The 14,080-nt window shown below is 58.5% G+C and overlaps 5 protein-coding genes across 5 annotated transcripts; all 5 read left to right on the top strand.

The window, feature by feature from the left end:
• Nucleotides 1-303: 303 nt before the first annotated feature.
• On the top strand, nucleotides 304-2,282 carry BKCO1_3200084 (cyclin pho80-like protein; the record flags this gene model as incomplete). Its single annotated transcript, XM_020274478.1, has 2 exons — nucleotides 304-828; nucleotides 885-2,282. The coding sequence occupies 2 exons, from the start codon at nucleotides 304-306 to the stop codon at nucleotides 2,280-2,282; spliced, it is 1,923 nt and encodes a 640-aa protein (XP_020129502.1).
• An 820-nt stretch (nucleotides 2,283-3,102) lies between these two features.
• On the top strand, nucleotides 3,103-4,618 carry BKCO1_3200083 (acyl-thioesterase; the record flags this gene model as incomplete). The annotated part of the gene is made up of 3 exons (XM_020274477.1): nucleotides 3,103-3,330; nucleotides 3,737-4,023; nucleotides 4,102-4,618. The coding sequence occupies 3 exons, from the start codon at nucleotides 3,103-3,105 to the stop codon at nucleotides 4,616-4,618; spliced, it is 1,032 nt and encodes a 343-aa protein (XP_020129505.1).
• A 960-nt stretch (nucleotides 4,619-5,578) lies between these two features.
• On the top strand, nucleotides 5,579-7,544 carry BKCO1_3200082 (alternative nadh-dehydrogenase; the record flags this gene model as incomplete). The annotated part of the gene is made up of 5 exons (XM_020274476.1): nucleotides 5,579-5,942; nucleotides 5,999-6,337; nucleotides 6,386-6,663; nucleotides 6,721-7,414; nucleotides 7,471-7,544. 5 exons carry the CDS (start codon nucleotides 5,579-5,581, stop codon nucleotides 7,542-7,544), a joined length of 1,749 nt encoding a protein of 582 aa, XP_020129504.1.
• A 748-nt stretch (nucleotides 7,545-8,292) lies between these two features.
• Nucleotides 8,293-9,316, top strand: BKCO1_3200081 (concanavalin a-like lectins glucanase; the record flags this gene model as incomplete). The annotated part of the gene is made up of 2 exons (XM_020274475.1): nucleotides 8,293-8,584; nucleotides 8,880-9,316. The coding sequence occupies 2 exons, from the start codon at nucleotides 8,293-8,295 to the stop codon at nucleotides 9,314-9,316; spliced, it is 729 nt and encodes a 242-aa protein (XP_020129507.1).
• A 1,922-nt stretch (nucleotides 9,317-11,238) lies between these two features.
• On the top strand, nucleotides 11,239-12,585 carry BKCO1_3200080 (pq loop repeat protein; the record flags this gene model as incomplete). The annotated part of the gene is made up of 1 exon (XM_020274474.1): nucleotides 11,239-12,585. One exon carries the CDS (start codon nucleotides 11,239-11,241, stop codon nucleotides 12,583-12,585), a length of 1,347 nt encoding a protein of 448 aa, XP_020129506.1.
• Between the last annotated feature and the right edge of the window lie 1,495 nt (nucleotides 12,586-14,080).

Genomic DNA, 14,080 nt, shown 5'->3' with positions numbered 1-14,080 from the left:
ACTAAACCACCTTCCTGCCTCGCCGCCCTCACCATCCTCCACCACTGCCCACCCATAGCGTGCCACCGCGGAAACCGCGCTGCATATTTGCGAGCATACCTTGGACCCGTCGCCGCCGCTCCTTGCTTAGCACCCCAGGGAGCCAGAGCATTTTCCCCTCCACTCATTCTGGCAATGTTGTGAAGCCCGTTGGAGCTCCTTCCTCGGCAGCCCAACACCGCCGGTGACGACACTAAATCCACCCTCTTCGCCTCCAACGCACCGCCTCCCGCCCTCATGCTGCAACTACAGAGACCGCAGTCAATGCCTCACGCCCTCGCTCTGGACCGCTCGCAGCCTGCTCCCGTCTACCCGCCAGCCCGCACCCACAAGCCCCAGCACGAGCAGCTGCCGCTGCGGGACTCCCGCTCTCTGTACGCTCCCGGCGAGAGTTGGCAGGCACGGCCAAGCGCACTTGGCAACCCTGCCGCCCCTCCCGTCGACATGACCAGCGTACAGCGAGGCCACAATGCCTTGCCGCAACCTGCCAGCAGCTATGCTGTTCAAAGACCCGGCGATGCCGCCTTTGTCACCAAGCCGCAGCATGTCCACCAAGCTCCGGAAGCAAACACCAAAGCCATGACTGCCTCTCTCAGGCCCGCCTACCAAAACGGCCCTCAGCCCGTCTACCGCCCGCAGAGTCCGTCCGCCCGCGGCAGCAGCAACAACACCACCTCCGAGGACTACCGCAATGCGAGGAGAGCTTCAAACCAAGCCATTGCTGCTTCACTGCAGATTCCCACGTCGATCCTCACCCCGCAGACCAGCATGCCTCAGCTTGCTGCTGAGGTGAGTCCCTGGAGTGAACTTCACCCTCGTTGCCCCCAAAACTGACTTTTGACTAGATTACGTGCCTCTTCTGGTTTGAAAACTCTTCCACCCTGCACCAGGCCCTGGATTCGTTAGCGCCGCCGCCGACTGGCCTCGTCCCTGACGCACAGCCTACCACGGGTTTCCGAAAATGGGTCACGACCATACTCTCCACTACGCAGGTCACGCAAAACGTGGTGATCCTCGCCCTCCTGTTCATCTATCGGCTCAAGACAATCAACCCTGGAGTTAAGGGAAAGCCCGGTAGCGAGTATCGGCTGCTTACCGTGGCATTGATGCTTGGAAATAAGTTTTTGGACGACAACACGTACACAAACAAGACTTGGGCGGATGTTTCCGGGATTTCGGTTCAAGAAGTGCACATAATGGAGGTTGAGTTCCTGAGCAACATGAAGTACAACTTGTTTACTTCTGCCGAGGAGTGGAGTGAGTGGCATGTTACGCTTGGCAGGTTTGGAACGTTCTTTGAGAGAGCTTCTCGGGCACCCTCGGAAGCATCCTCCAGAGCACTTGGCCCTCCTACTCCGACCCTTCGCGTGCCTCCGAACCTTCCGTCGCCGCCGCATTCGACACAGGCCTCGCCTCCCTTCCTCAATGGATTCTCGCCGAACAACAACAACTCGTACTCCAACACGCCGACACTGTTGCCTCAAATCAGCTCCGCAGCTGTTTCCCCGATCGGACCATTGCCCGAGCTCAACCTGCGGCCTGGCTCAAGAAAGCGTAGTTATGACGATCAGGCGCAAGAACCGGCACCGAAACGGGCATTGAGGCACTTTGCCCCAACTGAAAACCAGCCTGCATACGCAAGCGTTCCTCCCCAATCCGGCCCAACTCAACCAGCTGCTCCTCACCCAACGACGAGTATTCCTCCGATGCTGCCGCCTCTCCCCAACCTGTCTGTTCCTCAGCTTCCGCCTCCGAACACCAGGTCGAATTCGCTGGTCTACCCTCCCCCAATGCAATGGTCCCAGCCGTCGTCGATGCCTCCGGCTCCCGCCGCGACGCTTCCGCCTGCGCTCTCGATCCCGCAGTCCCAACCGTCTGCACCCGGGCCTTCGCGTCAGCTGAGCCCGTTGCCTACCGAATCTGCCGCAAGCTCACCGTTGCACCCTGGGTTCGGGCCGGGCGCTCCCAAGCAGAACAGGCTTTCTCCCTCTTTCTATCTCTCACAACGCAGCTCGCCTTACAGGCCCGTCAGAACTGTGAATACGCTTTTGGTTCCTCCGCCATCGACATCGATTAGCCATCCTCCACGCCTTGGCTTTGACCAGATGCAGTACCAGCCACTTGGCAGGCCGTCGAACGAGCGCCGGCTTGGTCCTTTGCCTTACATGAACCACGACGCCTGGCCCACGACGAACCAATTCAACCAATGGCCTGTTCTTCCCCAGCCGAATTTCTCACGATAGATTTCCTTTGGATTCTGTCAGACTTTCACGAACATGGATCCTGATCAGGGTCACAATTGCATTTTATTTGGCGTTCTAGATGGGTTTGCACGAAGTCCATGCCCTATACACATGGGGCAGACATTTCTTTTTTCTCGTTCGAGCAATTGCATTGCAAGGATGGAGAGCCATAATCATTTCTGGCTCCCAAGCTCTCGCTAATGTTGATGGTGGATGTTGCATGGGAACGGCGTTTGCAGAATATACCCAGACTTTGCCGCTGGCTTCGCCCGTAGAGGCTTCTTTTTTTTTTTTTTCCCCAAGTTCTGGGCGGACAATGGTCTTTCCATCAGTATTGCTGGGATGGCAGTTCCATGAGCTGACTCGGATGTGACGAAGGGTGGATTGCACTGCATTTTAGATAGGTATAGCTACACAGGAAGGAAGTTGCCGGTCGAAAGAATGCCGGTAGAACGAGTACCAGAAATCCAGATGTTGAACTCGCTCAATTCCTACGCTCATTGGCTGATGCAAAGCTCAAATCAACCCGATCAATCCACGTGAGGCACTGTGCCTGGAGCACTTGGCGGCTGGGCTACCGAGGTCCGGCGAACGTGAAAGGTACTAGGTACACGATCAAATACTGGAGACCAACAGAGCCCAGAGCTGTCCCTCGTCAGCTTACCTTTCCACGGGTTTCTTGATGCTCCTGACGGGCAGACTGCGTGTGACCCGGTTTCTCCACCTTTCAGCTCTTGACGCCATCCTCAGCGGGCCGCTACGCATCAGCTGGCCGTGTTCCAGTCTGGCTAGCCGGACCTTGTCAACGCAAAGCAACATCATGCAGGACGACGACGACTCGATCAACGGCAACCGCTACATCCCGTTTACCGAGCTGATCCGGCTGGATGATGAGACGGCCGCCGTCTCCGCGGACGGGACACGTTCGTTCAAATCCGTGGCCAAGGCATTTGCTCCCGCCGGCGGCACGGCGGCGTACGGCGGGCACGTGTTCGCGCAGGCGGCGTGGGCGGCGGCACAGACAGTGAAGGAAGGCTTCGTGGTCCATGTACGTGTGATGGGATAACCCCTACCCTGCCCACCGGGTGATTATTATTATTGAAGCTTTGAACGCGTTCGGCGGGAACCTTGTTCCCGTTTTCTCCCCTCCCCCCCCTCCTTCCCCCCCTCTCATCTGCCCTAACTCGGCCTTCCTCCTTTCTTTTTTCCTCCAGCACCGGTTTCCTGTTTTGGTCTGCGACGTTTCGATCCGCGTGCTCTAGTCTCGTGGGTGGCGCTGCTCCGTTTAATTGCTTTTTTCCTTCTTTCCCCTCTCTCTATCTTTCTATTGGTTCTGGGATGATTCCTGAGAGCATGCCGGTTGCCATCCCCTCGAATCAGCGGCCGGGGCTTTCGTACTCGTTTTGACCATTCGTGTTCGTCTCGAGCACTGCGGCAGATTCTGACGTTCGCAGAATGTTACTGGATACTTCACGCTGCCGGGCAACACGGCCTTCCCGTTCATCTACTCGGTAAGAGTGGTCCGGGACGGTGGGAGATATTGCGCGCGCACGGTCGAGGTGGTGCAGGAACACAACAAGGCGGGCGTCTGCTTCACGTGCACGTGCTCTTTCAAGAAGGAGGAGGCGGCGGGGTCGGTAGATTGCCAGGACCGGATGGATTTGGGGGAGAAGTACAAGGTAGCCCTGGGCAACAGACGGCCGGACGAATGGCCCGAGGCACCCGGGGTCGATTCACCCTGGTGAGTTATAATAAAAGTGCGGGCGGAGGAGAAGGAGGAGATGAAGGCTGACGTGGGCGGATTGCACAAAACAAAAAGGTACTGGGAATCATCGGCGCAGAATGGCAACTACACGGATCCGTTCCCGGGACTGTCCTTGCGGAAGGTCGACATGGAGGCGTACAACGCGCCTCGCAAACCCCTGGACCGCAGGCAATTGCAGTTTTACACGACCATCGGGAGCATGCCTCCAGTCTCGCAGAGCGCCAACTTGCATGCATGCGCGCATCTGTACGCGAGCGATCGCAATGGGTTGTTCGTCATTACGAACCATCTTGGCGCGGGCGACGATTACTCGGCAATGGCTTCGCTGAGCCATTCGGTCGTGTTTCACGTAGGAGCCAGAGAGCTGGCCATGGCGGAGCTAGATGAGAAGGAGGCGAGGAGGTGGTATTGCCAGGAGTCGTGGATGAGCAGGGCCGCAGGGGGAAGAGGCATGGTCGAGAGCAAGATATGGGATGGGAGCGGCGTGCACATTGCTAGCACGCATCAAGACGGGCTAGTGAAGATCAACAGCAGTATGCTTGGGACGACAGCTGCGAGAGGGAAACTGTAGAGACGGGGGTTTCGCCAGTTTGAGTTGTTGGGACAGCATAGCGTTGATGGTGTCGTTGGAACAGGGCTTCGTCTTTTATTGCTGCGCTTTCGCGTCGCCTAGAGAGATTTTTCCCCCCATCCCTGCTGTTCTGAGAGAATGGCTCCCGGCGCAGTGACTTCAGTCAGAGGCAGGCGGAAGACATTACCTCGGAAAAGGGCGCGGACATGCAGGCGGGTGTCGGAACAAGGCCAAATCCGCCGTGTGCGCAAGCTCGCCGTGCTAGGTACCGCGCAGACGGACCGCATCCAGAGCGTCGGTCCATGCTGGTGTGATATCAGGTCTCCTCGGTTTGGTGTTTGCATATAAGTGCCCAACGCCGCCGTCGCCCGGCGTCCCCAACGCTTCCGCTGGCCTCGCACGCCGCACGCCGCCCGCCGACATTCGCGCGCACGAGCGCAACCTCGGCCATTGTCCGCCGTTGTCGTCGCGATGGAACCCTGTTGCCGTTCCCCCGGACCCGCCCGAACAAAGAAGGCGCCTGCAGCCGGTGGGCCGTGAGGACCCGATGCATGCTGTCATACAAAAAGAGCAGCCGTCGCGCTCTGCACACGGCGGAGCCGCAGCTGGACCCTCGACTCGCGGACCGCGCTACGGATTTCCGACTCCGCAGTGCTCTGAGCGCCGTCCTTTGACCCGCGAAACACCATTCGTCCGCGGCCCCAATGCAGCGCTGAAGGCCGCTCCGGAGGGCGCAGTGGAAACAGGATCCTGCCGTGGACCTGCGGGGCGTGGATTGGCGGCGCGTTATCGGCGAGCATCGAGGGCAGAGCGGGCGGCGCGGGTGCTCACAGGACCCGTTAACGGTGCAGGGCCCTGCTAAGCAAAATCGTCATCGCGCTGCTGAAAAAAAGGCCCGCTCTGACTGACTGCATCGCCGTCCTCACCACCATCCCTCGCCGTGCCAATTCGACGTGTGCAATGGCACCTCCTGCCGCCCTGAGGCCAATGGCCCCAGCCGGCTTCCAGCACGCTCTGCGCTTCGCCCAGCGCCGTGCTTTCTCGACCCGCCCGCGTCCTCAGCTTGCCTCTCCCCAGCTCCGTCGCGCGCCCGCGCCCTCCCCGCTGACCGCGCATCCCGCTCTTCGCAATGCCTTCCGTCGCGCCTCCACCGCCGCCGCGCCGCCCAAGAAGAAGGGCTTCCGCCTGTTGCGCTGGCTCTGGCGCGCGACCTATGTCTCTGCTATCGTTGGTATTGGCTACGCCGGCTACGGAATCTACGACATGCGCAACCCCCCGGATCAGCTGCAGCCCGATCCCAAGAAGAAAACCCTCGTCATCCTCGGTGCGCTGCCCTGCCGCGAATCCGTCGAGAGCGCGTGTATTGACCCTTGGCCACAGGTACCGGTTGGGGCTCCGTCTCCCTCCTGAAGAAGCTCGATACGGAAAACTACAACGTCGTCGTCATCTCTCCCCGCAACTACTTCCTGTTCACCCCGCTACTCCCGTCATGCACTACTGGTACCATCGAGCACCGCTCCATCATGGAGCCGATCCGTAACTTCCTGCGTCACAAGAAGGCTGCCGTCAAATACTACGAAGCCGAGGCCACCAAGATCGACTACCAGAAGCGCGTTGTCTACATCCACGACGAATCCGAGATCAAGGGTGATGTTTCCGCGACCGAGGTTCCTTTCGACATGCTCGTTGTCGGTGTTGGCGCCGAGAACGCTACTTTCGGTATGTCGCGTGCTGGGCCGAATTGAACTTGTCTGACGTAGATCGCAGGTATCCCCGGTGTGCGCGAGCACGGCCTGTTCCTGAAGGAGGTCGGCGACGCCCAGAAGATCCGCAAGCGCATCATGGACTGCTGTGAAACTTCGATTTTCAAGGACCAGGACCCTGAGGAGATCAAGCGCCTTCTGCACATGGTTGTCGTCGGTGGTGGCCCTACCGGCGTTGAATTCGCCGGTGAGCTGCAGGATTTCTTCAACGGTGATCTCAAGAAGTGGATTCCCGATATCCAAGACAACTTCCACGTCACTCTTGTCGAGGCTCTTCCTAACGTGAGTACCCGGGAGTGCATCCGAGAGGCCTCTAGTATGACTGACCGCACCGTTTAGGTTCTTCCCATGTTCTCCAAGCAGCTGATTGACTACACCGAGCGGACCTTCAAGGAGGAAACCATCACCATTCGCACCAAGACCATGGTCAAGAAGGTTACCGACAAGTACATCGAGGCTGAGTCTACTGGTCCCGACGGCAAGAAGGTGCTCGAGCGCATCCCCTACGGTCTCCTGGTTTGGGCTACTGGTAATGCTCTCCGCGATGTTGTCAAGGACCTGATGTCGCAGATCCCCGCGCAGAAGGATTCTCGCCGTGGCCTCGCTGTCAACGAATATCTCGTGGTTAAGGGTACTGAGAACATTTGGGCCGTTGGTGACTGTGCCGTCGCCAACTATGCTCCTACCGCCCAGGTCGCCGCTCAGGAAGGTGCTTTCCTTGCTCGTCTGTTCAACAACATGGCCAAGACCGAGCAGATTGAGGATGAGCTGAGCAGTCTTTCGCTTGCTCAGGAGAAGGCTCCTTCCAAGGATTCTCGTGACGAAATCTTCGCCCAGATCAAGGATCTGCAGAAGCGCCGGCGCCGCGTCAACCAGATGGGTCCTTTCGAGTATTCCCACCAGGGCTCCCTGGCGTACATTGGCAGCGAGAAGGCTGTTGCCGATATCACCTGGCTCACCGGTAACTTTGCAACCGGTGGTACCCTGACCTACTTTTTCTGGAGGAGCGCGTACTTGAGCATGTGCTTCAGCAGTAAGTTTCGGCGATTCCGAAGTCCACTTGGGAACATAGCTGACCTGATATCCTAGCTCGCAACCGTGTTCTTGTCTTGGTCGACTGGGTCAAGGCCAAGGTCTTCGGACGTGATGTGTCTCGGGAGTAGATCCCCTTGAACATATCACCCTTACGCGTTCGCCCCCACACTTCGTCTCATATCTATGTACCAACGGGTCTGGCTGATGAAGACACATATCGCTAGAGGTGAAAGAGCAGCCTAAGACCGATAAAGACTCATTCCTGTTTGGTCTAGCTAATATTGTGGGTTGCTGGTCGGCTCGGGCTGTGACACTTTCCTATCACGTTTGATATCTCTAGGTTTGCGGGTTGGCACTTATCGTTTATACATAGATTGGATCGTTGGTTTTCATGTACAATGTCATTTTTATATTGATGTATTTTTCCAGCGCCAATCTGGGCCTACTACGTAGGTAGCTCCTAGCGGGTCGTCGTTCCCGGCGGAATCATCTCGTGACTCGGCGTTCTGGTTGCGCCGAGCCCTAAAGTCATGTGCGTCATACTACCAGGATAGGAATTCGAAACGACTACGTCAAGACTCGCGGAACACAGTGAGATTGCGGATCGATAGAGTACAGAAGAGAAGTGCCTGAAATCGATTCTCTGCTTGCAATAATGTCGTATTCAGGTTCTCTCAACTCAAGACCTGACTGACCATTGAGCCAACGCACCATCTTTCTATATATCGTCCTCTGCTGCCCCCAGTTCACCTCTGTACCTCCACCCTCCCATATCAAAGATTAAAGCAGCGTCGACGACGCGTCAGTAACCACGACACCACCACCACCAACAGCAAACAAACAACATCGCACCCCCCTCCCCTCCCGCAAACAAACATGGGCATCCCCTACAGCACGGCGCGGTGGGTGGCGCCGGCGTCGTTCCTGTTCGACTTCGCGGCGCAGCAGTACGGGATGCTGTCGACGCCGAACATGAAGGACGTGCACGACGCGAACCCGTCCTTCTTCAGCCCGCAGCCGTACGCCGTCGCGCTCTTCTTCTTCCCGCAGCAGCTCGCGCAGCTGTGGTGGCTGTGGCGGCTGTGGCGGCGGCAGGGCAGCGAGCGCGACGTCAGGGAGATGGTGGACTACGTGCCCGTGTACGCGCTGGGGAATGTGTGTATTGGGGGTGAGTTTTTTTGTCTTCTGGTTCTGGTTCTGGTTCTGGTTCTGCTTCGTTGTTGTCGTCGTCTTTCTTTTTTCGGGTTTGCTTTTCTCTTTCTGTCTCTCTTTCTCTTCAGCTCTTTTTTATTTTGCTGCTCCTGTCAGTTTCACATGAAGGCAAAGGGAAGGGTGGTTGTAGAAAGAGAGAGCGAGAAAGAAGAGAGAGAGAGAGAGAGAGAGAGAGAGAGAGAGAGAGAGAGAGAGAGAAGAAAGAAAAAAAGAAAAAAAGAACAGAAAACGCTGATCGCCTTCCCCCACAGCATGGATGTTCTTCTGGAACTCGTCGCACCTCCGCGCCTCCAACGCCTTCGTCGCCCTCAACACCATCTCCCAGCTCGCCTACCTCACCACCGGCCGCCTCGGGCCCCTCCGCACCTCCAGCCCCTCGTCGGCCCTCACCCACGTCGTCGCCAAGACCTTCGCCGGCATCGGCGTCCTCGACCTGCTGCACAACACCTCGGCCGCCTACTTCCCGGGCGTCCTGTCGCCCGGCGCCGCGGTGAGGGTGCTGACGGGCGTGGGGTTCGCGGTCGCGGGCGCGGCGAGCGATTGGATTTTGGGGGGCTGTTTGGTGTATGATCTTTTGGCGTTGGCGGTGGGGCAGCGCGAGGTGGGCGAGGGGCGGTGGGCGGGGTTGTTGGGCGCGTATGCGGTGGGGACGGCGGCGGTGGTCGGGTTGGGGAATTGGGTGATGTGAGTGTTTTGATCATCCTCTCTCTTCTCCTCTCCTCTCCTTCAGTTGGTTCGGTATGTGTGGGCTGGGCTTTGTGTGTTGGGGAGTTTTTTGTTCATTTATTTTTCTCTGAATGGAGGGATTGCTGATGTGTGTCGTGTGCGTTTTGTTGCTAGGCCTCGGTATACGGATGGTAAAGACGATTATGTCAGGGTTCGGGAGGAAGACGAAGAAAGTGGGTGAGGCGGGATGCCGCATGCTTATGTGATGTGTCTTATTCTTTCCTTTGGAGTTGGTATTGCGTGCATCGATGTTGTTGAGAAGACGAGTACTTTTTATGCAGTTTGATCGATGTGGAGAGAATTTACAATTGCCTCTCAATGTGATTTGACTTGCATTCCGTCCTGAACCCCGTGCACTGGAAAAGGCAGCAGTTGCCATTTCAGGGCATTGGATGACCCGTCCAGCGCTTTATGAGCTGAGTGTCTTTGTTGACTTACGGTTCACTAGCCTATAGTGACAATAGTCATAGTTCTTTGTGCGAGGTGGAGCTTTGGGACCGCGCCATGATGGACAATATCGCACTTCGATAAACCTACAGCTCTTTCTTGCCTTTTTCTTGTTAGAATGCCGTTGCTGCGATTGGATGATTCGCCAGCGTTTGCAGCCTCGTTGGGGGGGACCCACACGGTCCGGCGGGGATCGACGAGCGGGCCCCCGCAGACCCTGGTCTTCCAGCAAACGCAACCGTTGCGCAGGAGCAAGGCAGTGAAACAATATCAGGGTAGGTTTTTAAGTGAGACGATAGAGTGGCCATAGAAGTAACCAAGATCCATGTTCATTCAGAACCGAAGATATGCGGTGCGGACAAGAAGAGCATCCTCAAGGGCGTGGGAGTCGCGGACGTGGGGGTCACTCTCCAGTATGACTGCAAGGCTCCGGCGAGGGCGGGAACGGCAGCGTCTTACGGTCAGTTCCCCCGAGTAATCTCATCAACATCAAGGCGTGCAATCAATTTTTGTTTTTATTTTCCGACGGAGTTGCCACGGCCCCAGTTGCGGCGCGGTGTTGACAAATAGCTCGGTTCCATAGTACCGCCACAAGAAGTGTGCGCAGTGGATGCGAACTGTCGGCTGCAACAGTCATCTGCCCTTGGCTCGTACCGGATTTGGCAAGTGCAGTGTCACCGGTTCGGTTCCGGCTCACGTGCAGCCGGCGTGACACGGGAGGCGCCTCGTAATACCTCGAGCGCTGCTGGGCTTCGGGATGGCGGGTGTCGGAGTCGAGGACAGGAGAGCTGATGAAATGCAGGCGGGTCGGACTTCCGCATGCGGGCAGATACGGCGGCGGGACTCGGGAATGTGCGTGACGCAACACACGCGTCCCAAGGCACGCTGAGTGCCTTTATATCGTGGATGCAGGGACGGCGGGACGGGCGGGAAGAGTCGGTTCGATTCTCGAGCCATCCTTGCGCGGCGGACATGTGGCTGGCGCAGTCGGTCCGCGGTCAGCGCGCCGGGCCACGAAAAAAGCACATGGCGGTCGCAGTGCCGAAGTCGGGATCCACGATCAAGGCGGACAAAGATGAAGTAATGACTGGGCGGAGGCTGATGGTCGCGTGGGCTGGGGCGCGGGTTGAGCCTGTCACCGCGCGGCGATAAGAGCGCGCTGCTTTTAGCCTCACTCCCCGCGCATCACCTCCGGCCTCGCGCAGCCAAGCCGCTGGGTGGCAGGTCGGCTTATCAGCCGCGACTCTATCAAGTGGGCGGTAGTGTCCAGGAAGCGCCCTCGCATGACCAAAAGACGGCGCTGCCCTCGCGCACCCTCATCCTGCCGAGGCGTCATACGCCAGACAGTCTCAGTTGATATAGCCAGCTGCCATATCGCTGTCGCAACTCCCATCCCGCCTGCCCCTCTCCCCGCAGACCCCCATCCTCGCCCTCAACATGGCAGACTCGTCCCCGCCCTGGTTGGGCCTGCGCACCGTCTTTGAGCCCTCGCTCCCCGCCTACTGCGAGCCCGAATCCGACTTCCTCTTGCACTTCTCGTCGGCCTTCCACACCTGCGTCCCCACCAAGCTTGCCTTTATCTCCTCGCTTCTCGGAACCCTCAGCATTGTGTCGTGGCTCTTCGCCCAGCTCCCGCAGATATACAAAAACTACACCCTCAAGAGCACCTCGGGGCTCAGCATATTCTTCCTCGGCGAGTGGCTGCTGGGCGATCTGTCCAACCTGCTGGGCTCGCTGTTCACCGACCAGGCGCTGTGGCAGATCATCATCGCCTGCTACTATTGCTTTGTCGACTGCTGTCTGGTCGCACAGTGGGTGTGGTACGAGCGTCTGCGCCATGGCCGGCCGCTGGTGCGCGTGTGGAGGAGAGGCTCGCGCAGCCACCATCACGGCGACGGCGCCGCTGATATGGCTGAGTTCATCGACGGCGTGGCTGTCTCCGACGACGACGGCGCCGACGTCAAGCGCGTGCCGCACTCGCAGCCCAAGGACGTGTTCCGAAGCCCGCAGTACTCTTCTTCTCCCTCCAAGGAGCGCGAGGATGTAGACGACGACGACGCGGCCCCCGCCCGCTCGAGCCGCACCATCCATCGCCTCGGCCGCTCCAGCTCGCCCTATCCGTCTCCGCGCACTGTCCTCTATGTTTCCATGCTCCTTGCCGTTGTCGCCCAAGCCTCTCCTCTCAACGGGCCGAGCCCGGCATTCCCCATCATCGCCCAGCACGCGGATGAGTCGACCGAGACTGGCACCCAGGTGGCCGGTCGTCTGCTGTCCTGGCTCAGCACAGTCATGTACCTTGGCTCCCGCATGCCGCAGCTGTACAAGAACTACAAGCGCAAGTCCACTTCCGGCTTGTCGCCGACGCTCTTCCTGGCAGCCTTCATGGGCAACCTGTTTTACTCGTCCTCCATCGCTACGAACCCGTGCGCGTGGGGCACGTATCCGTCTCACGGAGCTCGCGGCTGGGTCGGGCTCGACGGGAGCCAGCAAGCCGATTGGGTCGGTCGAGCCATGCCCTTCTTCCTGGGTGCGGCGGGCGTGCTGCTGATGGACGGCGCCGTCGGCGCGCAGTTCTGGTATTACGGCGAAGGATCGCTGGCCGACTCGACCATCCTCGTGCCCGAAGAGGGCGGCAAGTGGAGATGGCGGAGAGTCTCGGGCTGGCTCAGGGGATGGATCCCCTCGGTCGACGGAGGTGCCGGCAACAGCGAGCTGTCTTCTCCAAGTGCGGAGCAGCAGCGGTTGCTGGGCGCTGGTGCGGAGGAGCGGTACGGCGGGGTTTAGCTAATGGCCCGCGTCCATCGCATCATCATCCCGGGCCCTGGCCTGCGCCACACCTCGACCGGTTCGCACGCATGTGCGCGTCACTCACGAACCAATCGTTCCGCGGAACCATTTTTATTTGTCTACATACTTTTCAGACAGCATCGGCATTTCTGGCGTTTGGGTCGTTTTCACGAGCATTGGTATTGACCAACATGACCACATCTACGACTAGGACGAACTGGAGAGCACGACACCATTGGCATTTTACGACTCAAGGTCTACCAGGAGTTCAGGAGTTGTTCTCGCCGGCCCTTAGAAGGGTACTGGCTTTTCTTGGCTGCATGTTATGGAGATCGCTAAGGGTATGTTAGACAGATTGCAAGTCCTGGCCCTTGATAGAGGGCGATCTCCTCTATGCTTTGAATATCATTACTATGCATCATCCTTGCAGCGTTTCTGGTGCTTTCCACGCCTTCTGGAACTACTCCGTATCCCCTGAGAACTTGACAGGTGTACAGAAAAGCCTCACATTGCGTCAGCAGATGAACCAGTCGTCATTTCCCCGGCGCGGGGGGAAGCACTTCCCCGCTCTATTCCTAACTACTAGTCCCTCTTCAACGGCGGCTCAATGGAGAAGGTCTGGCGACTCGCCGGACGGACTGACCGCGGAAGTTTGAATGGAAGAAAACTACTGGACACGGTGGCGCGACGCACTGCTGTGTTTCGACAATAACTTATGACCTATCGAAAACCGAAGACCCGCCACCACTGCAACAAAATGCTCGGCCGGGATGAGGCTGTTCCGAATTCTCCCTACCCGCGGAGCCCTCGCTTGCGGTCATTCGCCGCCTGCGATACAGCCAAACAGCAGTCTTGTGCGTGTACAGGGCTCACCAGCCACATCAGCAATCGCCCATCGCACGAACCAGCAGGCCATCAATTTCGGGCGAACGTTCCCACGCGTGCCACATTGGCGCAATCACAGGGGCTTGGCGGGCAGGTGACGGGGCCGCCCGAGCCTATGGGAAACGAGCCTCAAGCTGCGTCCAAGCTTCGCCGACAGCTCGAGATGCCGTTATCCGAGTGTGCTCGCTGCTCCGTCTTGCGCGAATTTACCCACAGTCTATCGACCGTGAGACAGATGGAGGGGGTTCCTCCGACCCCCCGGCTGCCCTCAGGTGCCCCGGATGAGCGCGCGACAAGTGATGGTGAGCGACCGCACAAGTCTCATCAGCGTACAAAGAGGGCATTTGCTGGCGCGTGCGGGGGCGGTGCTGCTCGCTTGCTGTGGGTAAGGAGGGGCACATGTGGCTGAAGCTCTCCGTGAGCGGCGCCCGCGGAAGCTGCGTTGTGCGTTGTTTGAAGCTTTCCCTTGCGGTGTGTGTGCGTTACGTGGAAGCGCTCCTGCCCTGCCATTACGCCCATCGTCACCGTCGAGCGTCCGCCATATAAAAGAACGCCCTCGACTGCACCAATTCCACTCCTCCTCTCTCCTGCTCATCCCACTTCAACC

This window comes from Diplodia corticola, assembly GCF_001883845.1.
Source record: "Diplodia corticola strain CBS 112549 chromosome Unknown scaffold32, whole genome shotgun sequence".
Taxonomy (NCBI): Eukaryota; Fungi; Ascomycota; class Dothideomycetes; order Botryosphaeriales; family Botryosphaeriaceae; genus Diplodia; species Diplodia corticola.
Note: the sequence above shows the minus strand (reverse complement) of the source record. Positions and strands in the feature narration are given on the sequence as shown.